General features: G+C 46.2%; 1 protein-coding gene across 5 annotated transcripts in view; it reads right to left on the reverse strand.

Moving 5' to 3' along the window:
- Positions 1-15,808, reverse strand: part of WDR25 (WD repeat domain 25) — a 99,151-nt gene that overhangs the window by 21,275 nt on the left and 62,068 nt on the right. For all 5 annotated transcript variants that reach the window (XM_083518984.1, XM_083518985.1, XM_083518987.1 and 2 more), the window contains one exon: positions 3,221-3,351. In XM_083518984.1, the coding sequence (XP_083375110.1) occupies positions 3,221-3,351 (131 nt within the window). The remainder of the gene's footprint in view (positions 1-3,220; positions 3,352-15,808) is intronic.

The following is a 15,808-nucleotide window of genomic DNA, read 5'->3' on the forward strand; positions in this document are numbered from 1 at the left end:
AATGCACCAACCAAAACACATCCTTCAAAATTCGCACCATCCAACCAAACAACATTTACCAAGCTTGGAGTAAGTGTGCCTATATTGGTGAAAATAAAATACAAAACGCATTATACTGGGGCAAATGTGTAACATGTGTGCATTAGTCAAAACCGCAGGCAAAAACAATGTGCTTTATTAGGTGAAATGCACACCAAAATGTTGGTGAATTTTCATGCTATAAAATAAAACAGCAAATTGCTGCAGAAATGTGGAAAACCAGATTTAAGACTGGGAAAACGAGGAATGTAATATAACTGAAATGGACAGATTTGTTGATCCCTACACACAGATCCTTTTTTTTTCTTTTTTTTTTTGCTGAACCACCAGTGGAGTCTTGTCTATTAGGGCGAGTGGGCACTGAACCGCCAATCTCAGGCAGCCCCTTGGTCAGCCTCCATTTGGCTGCCTTCTTACTTGTAAATCAACCCAGGGAGTGACCCTGGCTATCAGGTTCCTTCACCTTCCTTCTCAGTGTGGTCAAAGAATCACAGAATTGTCGAGTTGGAAGAGACACCCTGTAATACAGGAATCATAGATCTGTCGGTGATTAGCTCTAGTTCCACTTATCATTGGCTCTGACTGACATTGGCTCTGTCTCCATCTGCTTTCCCCCTCCCTTCCAAAAACTGCAATTAATCCAGAATGCGGCAGCTAGACTGTTGAGTGGGAGTGGCCGCCGGGACCACATAACACCGGTTCTGAGAGATCTGCATTGGCTCCCAGTATGTTTCTGAGCACAATTCAAAGTGTTGGTGCTGACCTTTAAAGCCCTAAATGGCCTCGGTTCTGTATACCTGAAGGAGCGTCTCCACCCCCATCGTTCAGCCCAGACACTGAGATCCAGCGCCGAGGGCCTTCTGGCGGTTCCCTCATTGTGAGAAGTGAGGCTACAGGGAACCAGACAGAGGGCCTTCTTGGTAGTGGCGCCCACCCTGTGGAACACCCTCCCTTCAGATGTGAAGGAAATAAGCAGCTATCCTATCTTTAAAAGACATCTGAAGGCAGCCAGGGAAGTTCAGGGAAGTTTTTAATATTTAACGCTGTACTTTTTAAACACTTGATTGGGAGCCGCCCAGAGTGGCTGGGGAAACTCAGCCAGATGGGTGGGGTATAAATAATAAATTATTTATTATTATTATTATTATTCATTATTCCAAGTCCCAATGTAGTGCTGGATTACCAAATAGGCACAGTAGGCACCAGTCTATGGGACCCACATCTTTTAGGGGCCCCATGACAATGGATCATAATAATATTGCTTTGATCTTGGAACAAAACTACAATCAAGCTTTCTTAGTTCAATGCTATTCCACTAGAGTGCATGCATAAGAAACCTCCAGATATGAAGCTTTGTTGGTGTGTCACGAGTTCCCACCGACTCCAGATCCTAGAATATTCACGAGTAGCCATGTAGAAGGGTAAAATCAAAGGCATATTAGTATATGATCTATGAGAGGCTCCTCGCCCCAAAGATTTCAACTGCCTAGGGGCCTCCCACTGGGTTTAATACAGGACTGTCCCAATGGAGGTCAACTACCACGGTCAAACCCACTCTGATATGACTGGCTTGGGAGAAGAGGGACTATGGGTTGGTAAAAGACAGGCAAAAGGAGTGGGTGAAATCTGTGCTCCTCATCCACACACCTATTTTGCTGCTGAAAGCTAAGCTTAACCACCAGCGCCTCACTATTCCCATATTCATCCTTAAATGCATGAACTTTCTGACGTCACATTTACTTTGGCCCCAAGGGTGGCAGGAGATCACAAAACATTCCAGCTTTAAATGGATCTTTGTGCAGAAGGTGGAAGCCAAGACAGAATTAGTGCAGATAGTTGGATGCAAGAGGGCTTAATAAAAAATACCATTAAGACCACTGAATGAAAAGGCTTTGAACAAAAGGGTTTTAAAGTCAGTAAAGAACTATACTGATAATGCAGAACAAACTCTGAAGTTGTATGAGAATGGTTTTGAGACTTCCAAGGAGAACACACACAGCAGGTCAAGAGACACAGCATTGTGGATTTAAGCAGGGGTGACTGAAATTTCAGAATATGCAGACAAGCTTTCAGTTTTTTCACAGTCCTTCTGTGGATAGAAAAGCACAAGAGACCTTACATTACTTAATCAATTGCCTCTGCCATAACAAACCAACAGTCTTGGTCTGCAATCCTGGGAATTTGATTGCTGCCTTGCACCACAATGAGATATTACCATTATTTCTTAATTAAGTCAGTATTTAAAAATGCAGTCGGCTATATTTATCATACAACTCAATTTGCAAAGTTAATAATTAATTAGCCTCATCTCTCTGAGAAGTACGATTCCTGTATTTCCTGATATTTGTGCATTATATATTCCATGACTGAGCAGAAATTTGAGCCACATCCTAATAGTGCAACCCTATGCACATTTACTTGTAACATAGCTGTCAACTTTTCTCTTTTCTTGCGAGGAATCCTATTCAGAATAAGGGAATTTCCCTTTTAAAAAAGGGAAAAGTTTTACAGCTATGACTTGTAAGTAAGTCCCATTATGTTCAAGGAAGTCTGCTCCCAGGCAAGAGGAATCCTAGCAGAACAATCCTATGCGTGCCTACTCACAAGTAAGCTCCAATAGGTTTAATAGAACTTGCTCCCAGGGAAGCATGCATAGGGAGCCCAAGTGGTGGTTTAATACAAAATTGCCTGCTGTCAGATCTAGACATAGTTATTAGTAGAGTAGAGCTTATAAAATGAAAAAGATTCTTACAAGTGAACAGACAAAACAGAGATAGTTTTGAAAACCTCACAGTTGAGTATTATAGCAGTCAAGTGCTTACTTACAAACTGATGTCTCCTAGTGAATATGTATTCTTTAACAGCAGACAACTCCTGGACTTACCAGAGAGGTGAAATGATATTTAAAACTGAATGTAAAATAAACTTTTTAGATGTGTTCATATTTTCTTTATTCTTTTTAATTTGTTTTACAGGGAAAGCACATCAAAGATTGTAGTTGACTGTTTACCTTTTTGAGAGACAGCAAGAATGATAAAATTGTGTTCCCATGCTGCTTCAACGGAAAATGACAATTATCCATTCCAGAACAGCACCATTACCTAGCCACATGCATCTTCCCTTCCTAGGATGCTTATCAAAAGCAAATACAAGTAATTTTTTTACTCAGTTTTATTTTTACCTTGGAAGACCTGATATCCCAGGCCTTGACTTCTGGACTGAATCCTCCACAGATACAAACATTCGGATCAAGAGGGTGAAACTTCAAGGTGCTAATTCGAAAGTCAGTCCTACTGCTAAAAGTCTGTGCTCCTAAAATAGTGACAAAAAAAGAAGAATGGAGGTTACTTTTTTGGGAAGTAAGGATTTACGGTTTCACAATTTTATTTCAGAACTATACGTGGTAGTAATGCTCAATGGAAATTCTTTGACTTTTTCCTGAATGCCATCAGAAAGTTGGCATTGTCTATATAGCACCATGTTGGGGGGGGAGGGTTGGGATAAATGCACTGCAGAAGCTGAGTCAAGTGTTTAAGACAGTTGTCTTTACTAGGCCAACACCAACATACACTACTATACATACTATCTACACACTATCTACACATGTTACAAGTAGTCTTCTTTCTCTGAACCCAGAGAGGGTTCTTTGCTTCAAAGTCCTTGCTCTGTTAAAGTTCATAACCAAATCCTTAGTTCAGTTGCTTGCAAAGTCCTAATAAAAAAAATTCCTTCCAGTAGCACCTTAAAGACCAACTAAGTTAGTTCTTGGTATGCACACTTCTTCAGATACACTGAAACAGAAGTTGCCAGACCCTTCTATATAGTGAGAAGGTGGGGAGGGGTATTACTCAGAAGGGTGGTGGGAATGGGAGATTGGCAGATAGCTGAGATGAGCCTGTTGACGACTCTTAACGACTGCAATAGGTCTTACAGGAAAAGGCAAGGGGTGAGAAGGTGAGAAATGGCTTAGTCATGTATAATGAGATAAGAATCCAATGTCTTTGTTCAGACCAGGTCTCTCCATGGTTTTAAGTTTGGTAATGAGTTGCAATTCAGCAGCTTCTCTTTCCAGTCTATTTCTGAAATTCCTTTGTAGTAAAACAGCTACTTTGAGATCTTGTATAGAATGTCCTGGGAGATTGAAGTGTTCTACTGGTTTCTCTGTTTTGTGATTCTTGATGTCAGATTTATGTCCGTTTATTCTTTGGCGTAAGGTTTGGCCTGTTTGTCCAATATAGAGAGCTGAAGGACACTCTCTAATCCAGAATTCCAACACATAGCCTGCAACATTTCCTGCAATCTCCTACCACACAATATCCCTCACAATATGCTGTAACTTGAGCCCTTTTATACAGTTACTTGCCAAATCTGCCCAATAACACAGATAAGAGAGCCCTAAGAGAGCAGATGCATTGTGGGGAATGAGTCATCTCAGCTGACTCTGGAGAATTAACCCATTAACTGCATTAACCATTGGGATGCATGCAGTTTTAGAGAATACGAAACAGGTCCCTGTCCCAAGGAGCTTACAATCTGAAATTCAAGGGAAACAGAGGAAGATGAGGGAAATGGAGGGAAGACATATGTGGTTGTTTTCGACTGCATGTATGTTGAACTTGGGGCTGACTTTGTCTGGGATGTACAGATGGTTCAAAATACAACAGCTAAGATAATGACTGGCCCCAGACAATAGAACAAATGGGTCCATTTGTAACCCCACTTGATCTTAAAACAGAAGGCCCTAAAAAAGTTGGGGTCCAGGTTCTCAAGGACTACCTTTCCCTGCACAAACCTGCTGGCACATCAAGACCATCTTCAAATGCCCTTCTCTAGGTCACAACTACCACTAGAACCGAGGCAGGTGGTGCTCGCCTGCCACCAAACCTAGAGATTTTTTCCAGTCATTTTAGCTCTGGATTTTGCTTATTTATTTTGAATATTTATACCCTCATTTTCTTCACAAAACAGACTCTCTTAACTTTATGGTGTTCTGTTGCCCTGTTACATAAAATTTAAAAATCTATTAGAAATTGCTGCGGTAATCCTTTTTTAACTGAAGAGCGAGACAACGAATGCTTATAAACCATACAACTAGATGCATTTTGAGGTTAGTCCATTTAAGCAACCATTGTTTTGTCCTTAAAGGAAATTATTACGGTCAGTGGGCAGTATGGGAAAATAGAAAGCTGCTTCATGCTGAGTCAGATCACTGGCCCTTCTAGAACTCAGAATTGTCTACACTGACTGCCAGCAGCTGTCCAGGATTTTAATTAAGGGTCTTCTCCAAGCTTCGTCTGGAACTGAACCTGGGACTTTCTGCATGAGAAGCAGATACTCTACCACGGAGTTGTGGCTCAATTACTGGAGATTTTTTTGAATAAAGAAATAATGTGAAAAATGAAAAATTAAATTAAATTAGCAGAGGTATAGGGTGAGAAAATGTATCCCTTTCCTTTGCTGATATCACAGCCACCATCCAATGAGCAGTTGTGGCACGTGCATCTGCATTGCATCCAAAACTGCAGTTATGAGGCTACTTTGGTAGGGTGGGTGGGATCATTTCCCTAGCAGCAACAACAAAAATGCAGTTTAATACGAAAATGAGATAATCTGTAATGGGACACCCTGGAGAATTTATCTCTCAAAAAAAGTCATTAGCCTGGAAGAACTGAGTGGGGAGGGAGAGGAAGTAGGAAAGCAGCAAAACTTAGTCCTGTTCCTTTATGTAGAAGAATTCTCAAACTGGAAGAGATTTGGCAGCTAGAGAGGCAGCATGCGCGGCAAAAGATACCGCAGCAAAAAGCATGCAAAGTAAAGGGGAGAAGAACAGAGCAGCGCCGCTCAGCAGAGATAAAGGAGAATGAGCATGGAAAAAACAGGAGCTTTATGTCTGATGGGAGTTGGGAATAAGTCAGCCTTTGCTAACTGGGGCTGATCAGAGCTGTAGTTCAAAACAACTACAGGCCATCAGGTCATAGCTGTCAAGTGTCCCTTATTTGGCGGGACAGTCCCTTATCCCAGCGCCATGTCCCGCTGCTGTCCCTTATTGATGATGTCCCTTAAATAAGCTACTGAAGGTAATGGGGCCCTTTCTATGTCCAGCTGTCCTTTGTCAACAACAAATTGTTGCTTTTTTGTGTTGAATATATGCTATATGGTAATTTATGGACCTAATAGGTATCTAAAGCCATTTGCACGCAACAAAATATGTATTTTATCAAAGTAATTGTTGATCCCTTATTTTGGCTGCTGATCCCTTATTTTTGAGGCTGCTGGTCCCTTATTTTCAAATCTGTAAGTTGACAGCTATGCATCAGGTTGGCCAAGGCTGCATTAGACAAAATGATCAGCTCTGAATTTCTACTTGTCCTTTCACCAGAACGCATTCAAATGAAACAAAGGAAGTGTAACACAGACTGTGGTTTAGCAGTTCATGTTGCCATTGGGCAATACTTTAGTCCAGTTTGCCAAACTTGGGTGTCCAGCTGTTTTTGGACTATGATTCCCATCATCCCTAGCTAGCAGGAGCAGAGGTCAGGGATCATGGGAACTGTACTCCAGAAACACCTGGAAACCCAAGTTTGGAAATTATTGGTTTAAGTCTGCCATCCATTGTGTTAACGCAATTCGGGAAAACGCTGCCCATTTGGAATGATTAAATTGGGGGAATTATACAAATGATCCTGAAGCAAACCACTGAACGCATCTCAGCAATGTCTCCCACAAGAGTCAGAAAGCCCTCTTGTTAGAATGAATGCCCTGGTCGCCTTTTCTCCAACTGTTAGGGCTTTGAGAAAACAGCACAACACGCAATACATTTTGTTGGCGAAACCACAATAGATTAAAACATATTTTGTTGCTGATTTAGGATAGGGGAGGGAGACAGAATTCTACTCTCAAAGCAAATAAGGATTTGCATATCCTCTCAAGTAAGGCACTAGCTGTTCCCATGGAGACACTCTTTTCTAAATTTAATTGTATGTGGTAATCTTCACAGAATCCTGTGGCTTAATACCAATCGTCTTTGTAAACAACCTTTCCAGGGCCGTAAATTAATGCCACAGGAAATTCAGCTACAAGGATTTGAATTTTATCTCCTGTTCATTGCCATTATACTTATCAAATTAATGATGTTAATAAACAGTTCACTCCAAGGTGTGAAACCAAATGCATTTTCACAATTTCCATTCCCTTTTATATCCTGATGAATAACACACACGAGGTTGCGTTATGCATGAGAAAACCTTGTTTTTCTATAAATCTATGCCTGTGGAGGGGAGGGGAGGATGTAAGAAGTGTTTCCTAACTTATGGCAAGGAGCTAACGCTTCCCAAAAATACTCTTCCCTGTCTTTTCTTAACATGCCTGGGGATTCCTCAGGTAGTTAAGGAAGCACCCATAAGATCGCACCATTTTATTCTGTGTCTCCCTCCCCGCATGAAGCATTTGACCCAAGGAGTCCCTTGACCTTCACCTGCTCGGCTAGTAAGCTGGGCTGTGTTCTCTCACCTGTCTCAGTCTCTTAAGTGCACTTCTCGCTGTTCATGGCACCTCAGAGCCTATCATATTCACAGAGAAGGGGTACCTCTGGTTCTGGAGATGTGTCCCCCAGCTCTCATGAACTGTCAGCTGCCCCTTCAACGTCCTCTGATGCCTGCTAAGTACCTCCTAAGTCATGGGTAGGCAAACTAAGGCCCAAGGGCCGGATCCAGCCCTATTGCCTTCTCAATCCGGCCCATGGATGGTCCAGGAATCAGCATGTTTTTACATGAGTAGAATGTGTGCTTTTATTTAAAATGCATCTCTGGGTTATTTGTGGGCCATAGGAATTTGTTCATATTTTTTTTCAAAATATTGTCCGCCCCCCCCCCCCACAAGGTCTGAGGGACAGTGGATTGGCCCCCTGCTGAAAAAGTTTGCTGACCCCTGTCCTAAGTCCCCACCTCCCCTTCCCCATCTTCAGCTTGTCCTGGTGTGTACCAATCATGGCTACACCGCTTCCTGGGATCCTCTTCACCTTCCTCAGAGCCCTGCCCTTTCACGACAGTTTCCCCACCCCTAAGTAAAATTTCGTAGTATAAAGTCAGGTCCTGTTCTCATTTATATGTTGGCAACTCCACAGCAGATCTGTCTACATTATTAAAAACTGTTTAAACTTTTAACGTGCACCTAATGTTCTAGTTGATGATTTATAGCTTTTCTCCAGATGTGGGCTGCTTGAGTAACTACCATCACATTTCTTCACATTTTACACAATAAAAATCCCTTTTCTTCCCAAAGGTATAGTTCTTCCCAGAATTACAGAAACAATGGAACACGACCGATTTCCAGTGTAGGCTAAGCAGTGTTTCCTGTGATATGCAGTGACAGAAGGTATTTTAAAAATAATAATAATAGAGGCCACCTTGCAAATTCTTATTACTACCTAGTCCAAACAGTATCTTCCGTGCACGAGAGGCAGGTGTGAGCAGGTCTGGGGGAACTTGAAAATTTGCAGAAATAAAACATATTACAAAAAAAAACAACCCAAAAGGGGAAGAAGCCCAAAACAGCCGAAGTGAGGACCTGAGCTTAGTTTCCACAGAATGCTGACTGTTTTGAGGGGAGGGGAGAAACAGGGTGGGGGAAATGGAACAGATAGGCTGAAATACTGAACAGCAGCATTACGAACTGCAAAAGATTGCTGTAGTCCTCATTTGTTAATGTTATGTACTGAAGTTCTCACCCTGGGCCAGCAGGGGGATACTGTAGATAGTTTTCTCTCAGGTCCACATATGCAAATAAGGAATTGAAAGTGACGTTCGGTGATTGGATAGTTACAGAAAGTTGTTACTGTTGCTTTGTAGTTGAGCTCTATATAAGCAGTGTGATGGGATGATTAGCTGCTTGTGCGTAAAATCGTGCTCCCTCAGAGTTTGTGCGGCTCCACAAACCTCTGTGTGTGACAGAGCTCCTCAAACATGTCTGCTCTAATCACTCGTAGAGTCTGACAGTGGCTGTCTGCGGAAGCGCTTCCAGCATAGAAGCTCCTTAACGGAAACGCGTCTCCTGGACTCACGACGTGGCAGTTTCCGGCGAGGAGTGGGTGTCCCTACAGGAGGTCCTGAAACCTCCCCACTGTTTTCGCTGGAAGTGTCTCTGAGCCATCCCTCCTGCTCACTTCCCCTCGGCTCCCCTCCTCTCCCCCTGCTGGTTCCCTCTTCAGCTGCTGAGTCTCTCCCAACCTGTGTGAGCCCTTCCACCTCCCTCGGCTCACCTCCTCTCCCCCTGCTGGTTCCCTCTTCAGCTGCTGAGTCTCTCCCAACCTGTGTGAGCCCTTCCACCTCCCTTCCTTCCGATGTCAGTTCCCTGACATCCACCTCCCCTCCAGGGTCCCCTTCCCCCCCGCCCATACTCTCTCCTCTGGGCGGTGAGGAGTTAAAACCCCGAAAAGAATCCTCTTCATCTTCAGACGTCTCGAACATTTCTCTCCATCGGTCTTCGTTCCGGCTCGCTGAATCCTCCTCCTCCTCGGAATCAACGAACCCCTCCAACTCTTCTTCTTCGTCGGTGGTGGCAAAGTATTCCCTCCGGAACCTCGCCACTGGCTGAGGTTTACGTGGGAATCTCTGATGAAAAGTTTCTATTAAAACCTCGTCATCTACCTCCTCTGCCATGACCCAGGTGTTTTCCGACTCCGGCTCCCCTTCCCACATCACCAAATACTCTACTTGATCTCCCTTCCACCTGGAATCGAGAATCTCCGCTACATGGTAGCTGTGTTCCTTCTCCTCCATTGCTGGTCCCCTATTGACCCTCCCTTCTCTGTCCCCTTTATACGGTGACAGCAACGACCTGTGGAAAACTGGGTGCAGCTTCATGTGGTTCGGTAACCGGAGTCTGAACGCCACTGGGTTGACCTGCTGCGTGACTTCAAATGGGCCCAGCCTTTTGGGTCTTAACTTCTTACAACCCCCTTTGAATGGTAACCCTTGGGTAGACAGCCACACCTGGTCCCCCACCCTAATGCTTTCACCTTCCCTTCTGTTTTTGTCTGCCTGCCTCTTATATTCCTCCTTAGCCCTGTTTAAGTTAAGTTGGAGCTGGCGATGGATCGCTTCCATTTCTTCCACAAACTGTTCTGCAGCTGGAACGCTCCAGTTCTCCCCTTCCCCCCCTGGGAAGGCTCGGGGATGGCACCCATGATTAGCCAAAAAGGGGCTCATCCCCGTGGACACGTTCTCTGCATTGTTGTAGGCAAATTCTGCCAACGCCAGCTTCTCCACCCAATCATTCTCTCTGTCATTCACATAACACCTCAAATATTGCTGGAGGACACCATTAGCTCTTTCCGCCTGCCCGTTGGTTTCTGGATGCCGGGCAGTTGAGAAATTAACCTCTACATGCAATAAGCTCATGAGCTTCCTCCAGAACCTGGAAGTAAATTGTTTCCCTCGGTCTGAAACCACCCTCAAGGGGGCGCCATGCAACCTAAACACATTTTCTACAAACAATTTAGCGGTTTCTTCTGCTGTGACCGCATGTGAGCAGGCTATAAAGTGGGCCATTTTGGTTAACAGGTCTACCACAACCATTATGGCTGTTTTCCCTCTGGACCTCGGCAGATCAGTCATGAAATCTATTGCCACTGTTTCCCATGGTCTTTCAGGTGTGGGTAGTGGTTCTAATAAACCTGCCGGTGCCCGCCTCTCCCCCTTGGCTCGTTGGCATTGGTCACACCCTCTCACATACTCCCGCACATCTTCCCTGACCTTGGGCCACCCAAAATTCCCTGGTAACCAGCCACATGGTTTTGTGTTGCCCAAAATGCCCTGCTGTTGGGCTATCGTGCAGTTGCTTGAGTACCTTCTCCCTCAATTCACCTTCAGGTATATATAACGCTCCCTTGTAGTACAACGCCCCGTTTCTCTCCTCAAAACCCCCGGGTTTGTCTCCCTCCCTCCTGAGACCCCTGAGTTTGTCCTGGGCGTATTCATCATGCACCGTTCCCTCTACCAATTCCCTTTGCCCCACCAATGCCGCCCCACACACCCAGCGGTCCTCTGGAATGACATGGGTCTCTTCGGGTGCTCCCTCCCCCTCCAAATATTCAGGTTTGCGTGAGAGAGCGTCCGCCCTAACGTTCTCTGGGCCTGGCACGTAACAAATCTCAAAGTTAAATTTGGAGAATTCCTGGGCCCATCTCAACTGCCGTTGGTTGAGCACTCGCGCAGTTCTCCAATACTCTAGATTCTTATGGTCCGTGCACACTTGCACCTTATGTTGTGCACCAATTAGCAGGTGCCTCCATCTCCGGAAAGCCTCATAAATGGCAAGAAGTTCCCGGTCGTACACCGTGTAGTTCCTCTCGGATTTGTTCAACTTTCGCGAAAAGAAGGCACACGGTCGCCACTCTGACTCCTCCTTCCCTGGCTGCAGAAGAAGAAGCACCGCCCCTATGGCTCTGTCAGATGCGTCTGTTTCGACCCTCAGCTTTTTTTGTAAATCCACATGCAGAAGTTGTCCTTCAGAGGCGAAGGCCCTTTTCAGTTCCTCAAACGCTCGCTCCGCCTCCGCAGTCCAAACAAACTTCTTTTTACTGCTGAGACAGTCCGTAATGGGCGCCGTCAGGTGGGCGAAATTTCGGATGAACTTACGATAAAAGTTTCCAAACCCTAGGAACCTCTGCACGTCCTTCTTGGTTTTGGGTGTTTTCCATTCCAGCACTGCCTGAACCTTGCCGGGATCCATGGCCAATCCCTTGTCTGACAGGAGGTACCCCAGGAATTCCACCTCCTTGGTATGAAACTGACACTTCTCCAGTTTCACCCACAGCCTGTTGGCTTGCACCCTGCTCAACACTTCTCTGACGTCTCTCACATGTTGCTCCTCATTCTCCGAATACACCAACACATCATCTAGGAAGGCCACGCAATTCTTGTAGAGCAGAGGACCCAGTACGTGGTTCATAAAAGATTGAAAGCACGCTGAGCCTGCTTGTAATCCAAAAGGCATAACGAGATATTCAAATGCCCCCAAAGGGGTGAACATGGTGGTTTTCCATTCATCCCCTTTCCTTATACGTATCAGGTTGTACGCCCCCCTTAGATCCAGCTTTGTAAAAATCTTTCCCTTCCGCACCCTGGTCAAAATATCATCAATCCTGGGCATAGGGAAAGCGACTGGTTCTGTCACTGCATTTAACCGCCGGAAATCGCATACAAGTCTCGGCTTGTCCGTGTGCTTTTTATCCACAAAAAACACTGGGCTACCCCCCGCTGCTTTGGACTCTCTGATGAAGCCTCTCTTCAGGTTCTTGTCAATGAACTCTCGCAGCTCCTGCATTTCTCTGTCTGACATGGCATACAACTTGCCTACAGGAAGCTGTGCTCCAGGGAGTAAATTGATCTGGCAATCAAAGGGCCTATGCGGGGGTAGTTGGTCAGCTTCCTTCTCGCTGAACACGTCGCTGAGATCTGCATACTGGGGTGGTACCTTCACCTTCTCCATTACTTCAGTCCCTGCTAGGGAGGCTTGGGCCCCTGCTGAACCCTTTTCCCCTTTGCAGTGTTCTAAGCAATGTGCTGAACCAAAGGAAACCACTCTTTGATGCCAGCCCACCAGCGGATCATGTAGTGCTAGCCAGCTCATTCCCAAAATAATGGGAGCGCCTCCCAAGGTGGCCACATTAAACGCTATCAGTTCTGTGTGCCTTGCCACCCTCATTATCATTGGGACGGTCTGCAAGCTGACTCCTCCTCCCAACAACTCCCTGCCATCGATCGTGGTCACCTGCAGGGGGTTGCTTAAAGGGATCGTCTGTATCTGGTGTTCAGCAGCAAACTCCTTGCTCATAAAATTGCAAGAGCTGCCTGAGTCCAACAGCGCCTTTATTTTTAAGGGGTGTCCATTTTGCAGCTCTAGCGACACTTCAATCACTAGAGCAGGTTGAGGAGCTTCTGGCACGGGCACTTTCACTGCTCTTTGGCCTGGCTGCAGTGCCCCGACTGTGGCAACCAGGCGTTGGCTTTTACCTGCTCCGTTTCCCCCTGCTCTCCTCCCTCAACAGCTCCCACCATCCCTTGCCATTCCTTCCTCTGGGGGCAGACTCTGGCAAAGTGGCCTGGCTGTTGGCAGAGATAGCATTTCCGGGCGCCCTTTCCCTCCTTCTTAGCCCCCTCACTGGGTTTTGAAACTGCGCGCGCGCGCGCTGTTCCAATTTCCATCGGCTCTGCCGGCGGGAAAGCTGGCTCAGGAATGTCTGGAATGCGGAACTCCTTCCAACGTTCCCCTCTCCCTTCCCGCCTCTCCAAGGCTCTTGCCTCCTGGCGCGCTCCTATGGTCAGCGCAGATTTGGTCAGCTGATCCATAGACACCGCCCTGGGGCTCCGGGACAGTTCGTCTTTCACAGCCGAAGAAAGACCTTCTTCAAATAGCATCTGAATGGGTGCCGCCGATAAATCCCACCCCAATCTGTGAACCAGCATGGTAAACTCAGTCCAGTACTCACGGACAGATCGGGTTCCCTGCTTGCAAGCCATTAACTGTCTGCGCACCAACCCTTCCTCAATATCGCTGGAAAACATGATATCCATTGCACGAAAGAATTTCATAGTGTCCTTTAAGACGTCATTGTGCGTTGCCATCAGGGGTCGAACCCAATCCCTCGCGCCCTTCTCAAGATGCCCAATCACGAACGCAACTCGCGATTCCTCATCAGGGAACTCATCAAACTGCACATTAAGGGCATATTGCATCTCTGTCCTAAAGGCATGGTAGTCCTTGGGGTCCCCCCCAAACTTCTGCACCAATCCAGGTACCTTTCTGGGGAACTGGGTGGCTCTCCCCTTCGTGTCTGCATCCTGAGCCCTTCTCTCCTCAAGCCTCGCCGTCTGCAGCGCAAGTTGGACTTCCAACGCTCGGTATCTTTCTTCCAAGCTTGGACCAGCTCCAGCCCCTGCTCCTCCGGTTCCGGTCGGGTCGCTCATGATGCTTTCTCCTGCACAGGCAGCGTACAGAGACTGTCAGACTGCTGTGATGGGATGATTAGCTGCTTGTGCGTAAAATCGTGCTCCCTCAGAGTTTGTGCGGCTCCACAAACCTCTGTGTGTGACAGAGCTCCTCAAACATGTCTGCTCTAATCACTCGTAGAGTCTGACAGTGGCTGTCTGCGGAAGCGCTTCCAGCATAGAAGCTCCTTAACGGAAACGCGTCTCCTGGACTCACGACGTGGCAGTTTCCGGCGAGGAGTGGGTGTCCCTACAGGAGGTCCTGAAACCTCCCCACTGTTTTCGCTGGAAGTGTCTCTGAGCCATCCCTCCTGCTCACTTCCCCTCGGCTCCCCTCCTCTCCCCCTGCTGGTTCCCTCTTCAGCTGCTGAGTCTCTCCCAACCTGTGTGAGCCCTTCCACCTCCCTCGGCTCACCTCCTCTCCCCCTGCTGGTTCCCTCTTCAGCTGCTGAGTCTCTCCCAACCTGTGTGAGCCCTTCCACCTCCCTTCCTTCCGATGTCAGTTCCCTGACAAGCAGGTTGGCTGAACCCTTCAGCCCAGTCCTGTTCTGGCTGTGAAGAAACAAGAGCTGTTTGAAGAATTGCTGTGTCATCTGATATGTTCACCCACAACTTAACAGTTAACACATTAAAATCATCATTTAAATTATGTTGAGCAGCCATAACTCAATAGTTTAGCACGCATTTTGCATGCAGTGGCTCCAGAAGTTTTAATACAATCTTTTTTTAAAAAAATGAAGTGGCTGAACAGAATTTGCTAGGAAAACCACAAAGAAGGTTCTGCTGTCCTGTGCCTTAATGAAGGGTGGGGAACCCATGGCTCTCCATATGTTGTTGAACTACAGCTCCCATCAGCCCCAGGGATAATGGGATAATGCTCAGGGATAATGGGAGCTTTAGTCCAGCAACATCTGGAGGGTCACAAGTTCCCTGCCCCTGGCCATTGAAGGAAAAGTATGGCTTTGCCTTCTAGAAGTGGAAGTGATATGGATGGCTCCACTTTTAATCCTAATTATTGGGCGCATAAGGAAAATCTCTGTCTGCACCTTGAGCACCATTAAAACTACAGGGCTTCTTCAGATTCTGGACTAATTTACTTATCTGGGCATTCTCTGTTTTAAAGCAGCACTTGAAGTGGGATACAAATGGGGAGAAATGAAGCAAAGTCATAAAGCAAGCTCTAAGTAACCTAGTAAGTAAGCAGGTGGCGCTGTGGTCTAAACCACTGAGCCTAGGGCTTGCCGATCAGAAGGTCAGCGGTTCGAATCCCCACGACAGGGTGAGCTCCCGTTGTTTGGTCCCTGCTCCTGCCAACCTAGCAGTTCAAAAGCACGTCAAAGTGCAAGTAGATAAATAGGTACCGCTCCGGTGGGAAGGTAAACGGCATTTCCGTGCGCTGCTCTGGTTTCGCCAGAAGCGGCTTAGTCATGCTGGCCACATGACCTAGAAAAACTGTCTGCGGACAAACGCCGGCTCCCTCAGCCAGTAAAGCGAGATGAGCACCGCAACCCCAGAGTCATCCGCGACTGGACTTAACTGTCAGGGGTCCTTTACCTTTACCTTTACCTTTAAGTAACCTACATTTCCCTCTTAAATCTAGACCCAAGAAATCTATGACGGGCATGCATTTATATTTAATTCATGAACTCTAATGTAATATAATGTTAGGCAATCTGCAGTGCACAAAAGAAAGTGCTTTTAAATCATCCCAGAGTGGCAGTTCAGTTGCGATAATCAGAACACTGCATTCATGGCAGGCAAATGGCCATCTGTCCTGGTTG

This window comes from Podarcis liolepis (genome assembly GCF_965112155.1).
Source record: "Podarcis liolepis genome assembly, chromosome: 1".
Classification (NCBI taxonomy): domain Eukaryota; kingdom Metazoa; phylum Chordata; class Lepidosauria; order Squamata; family Lacertidae; genus Podarcis; species Podarcis liolepis.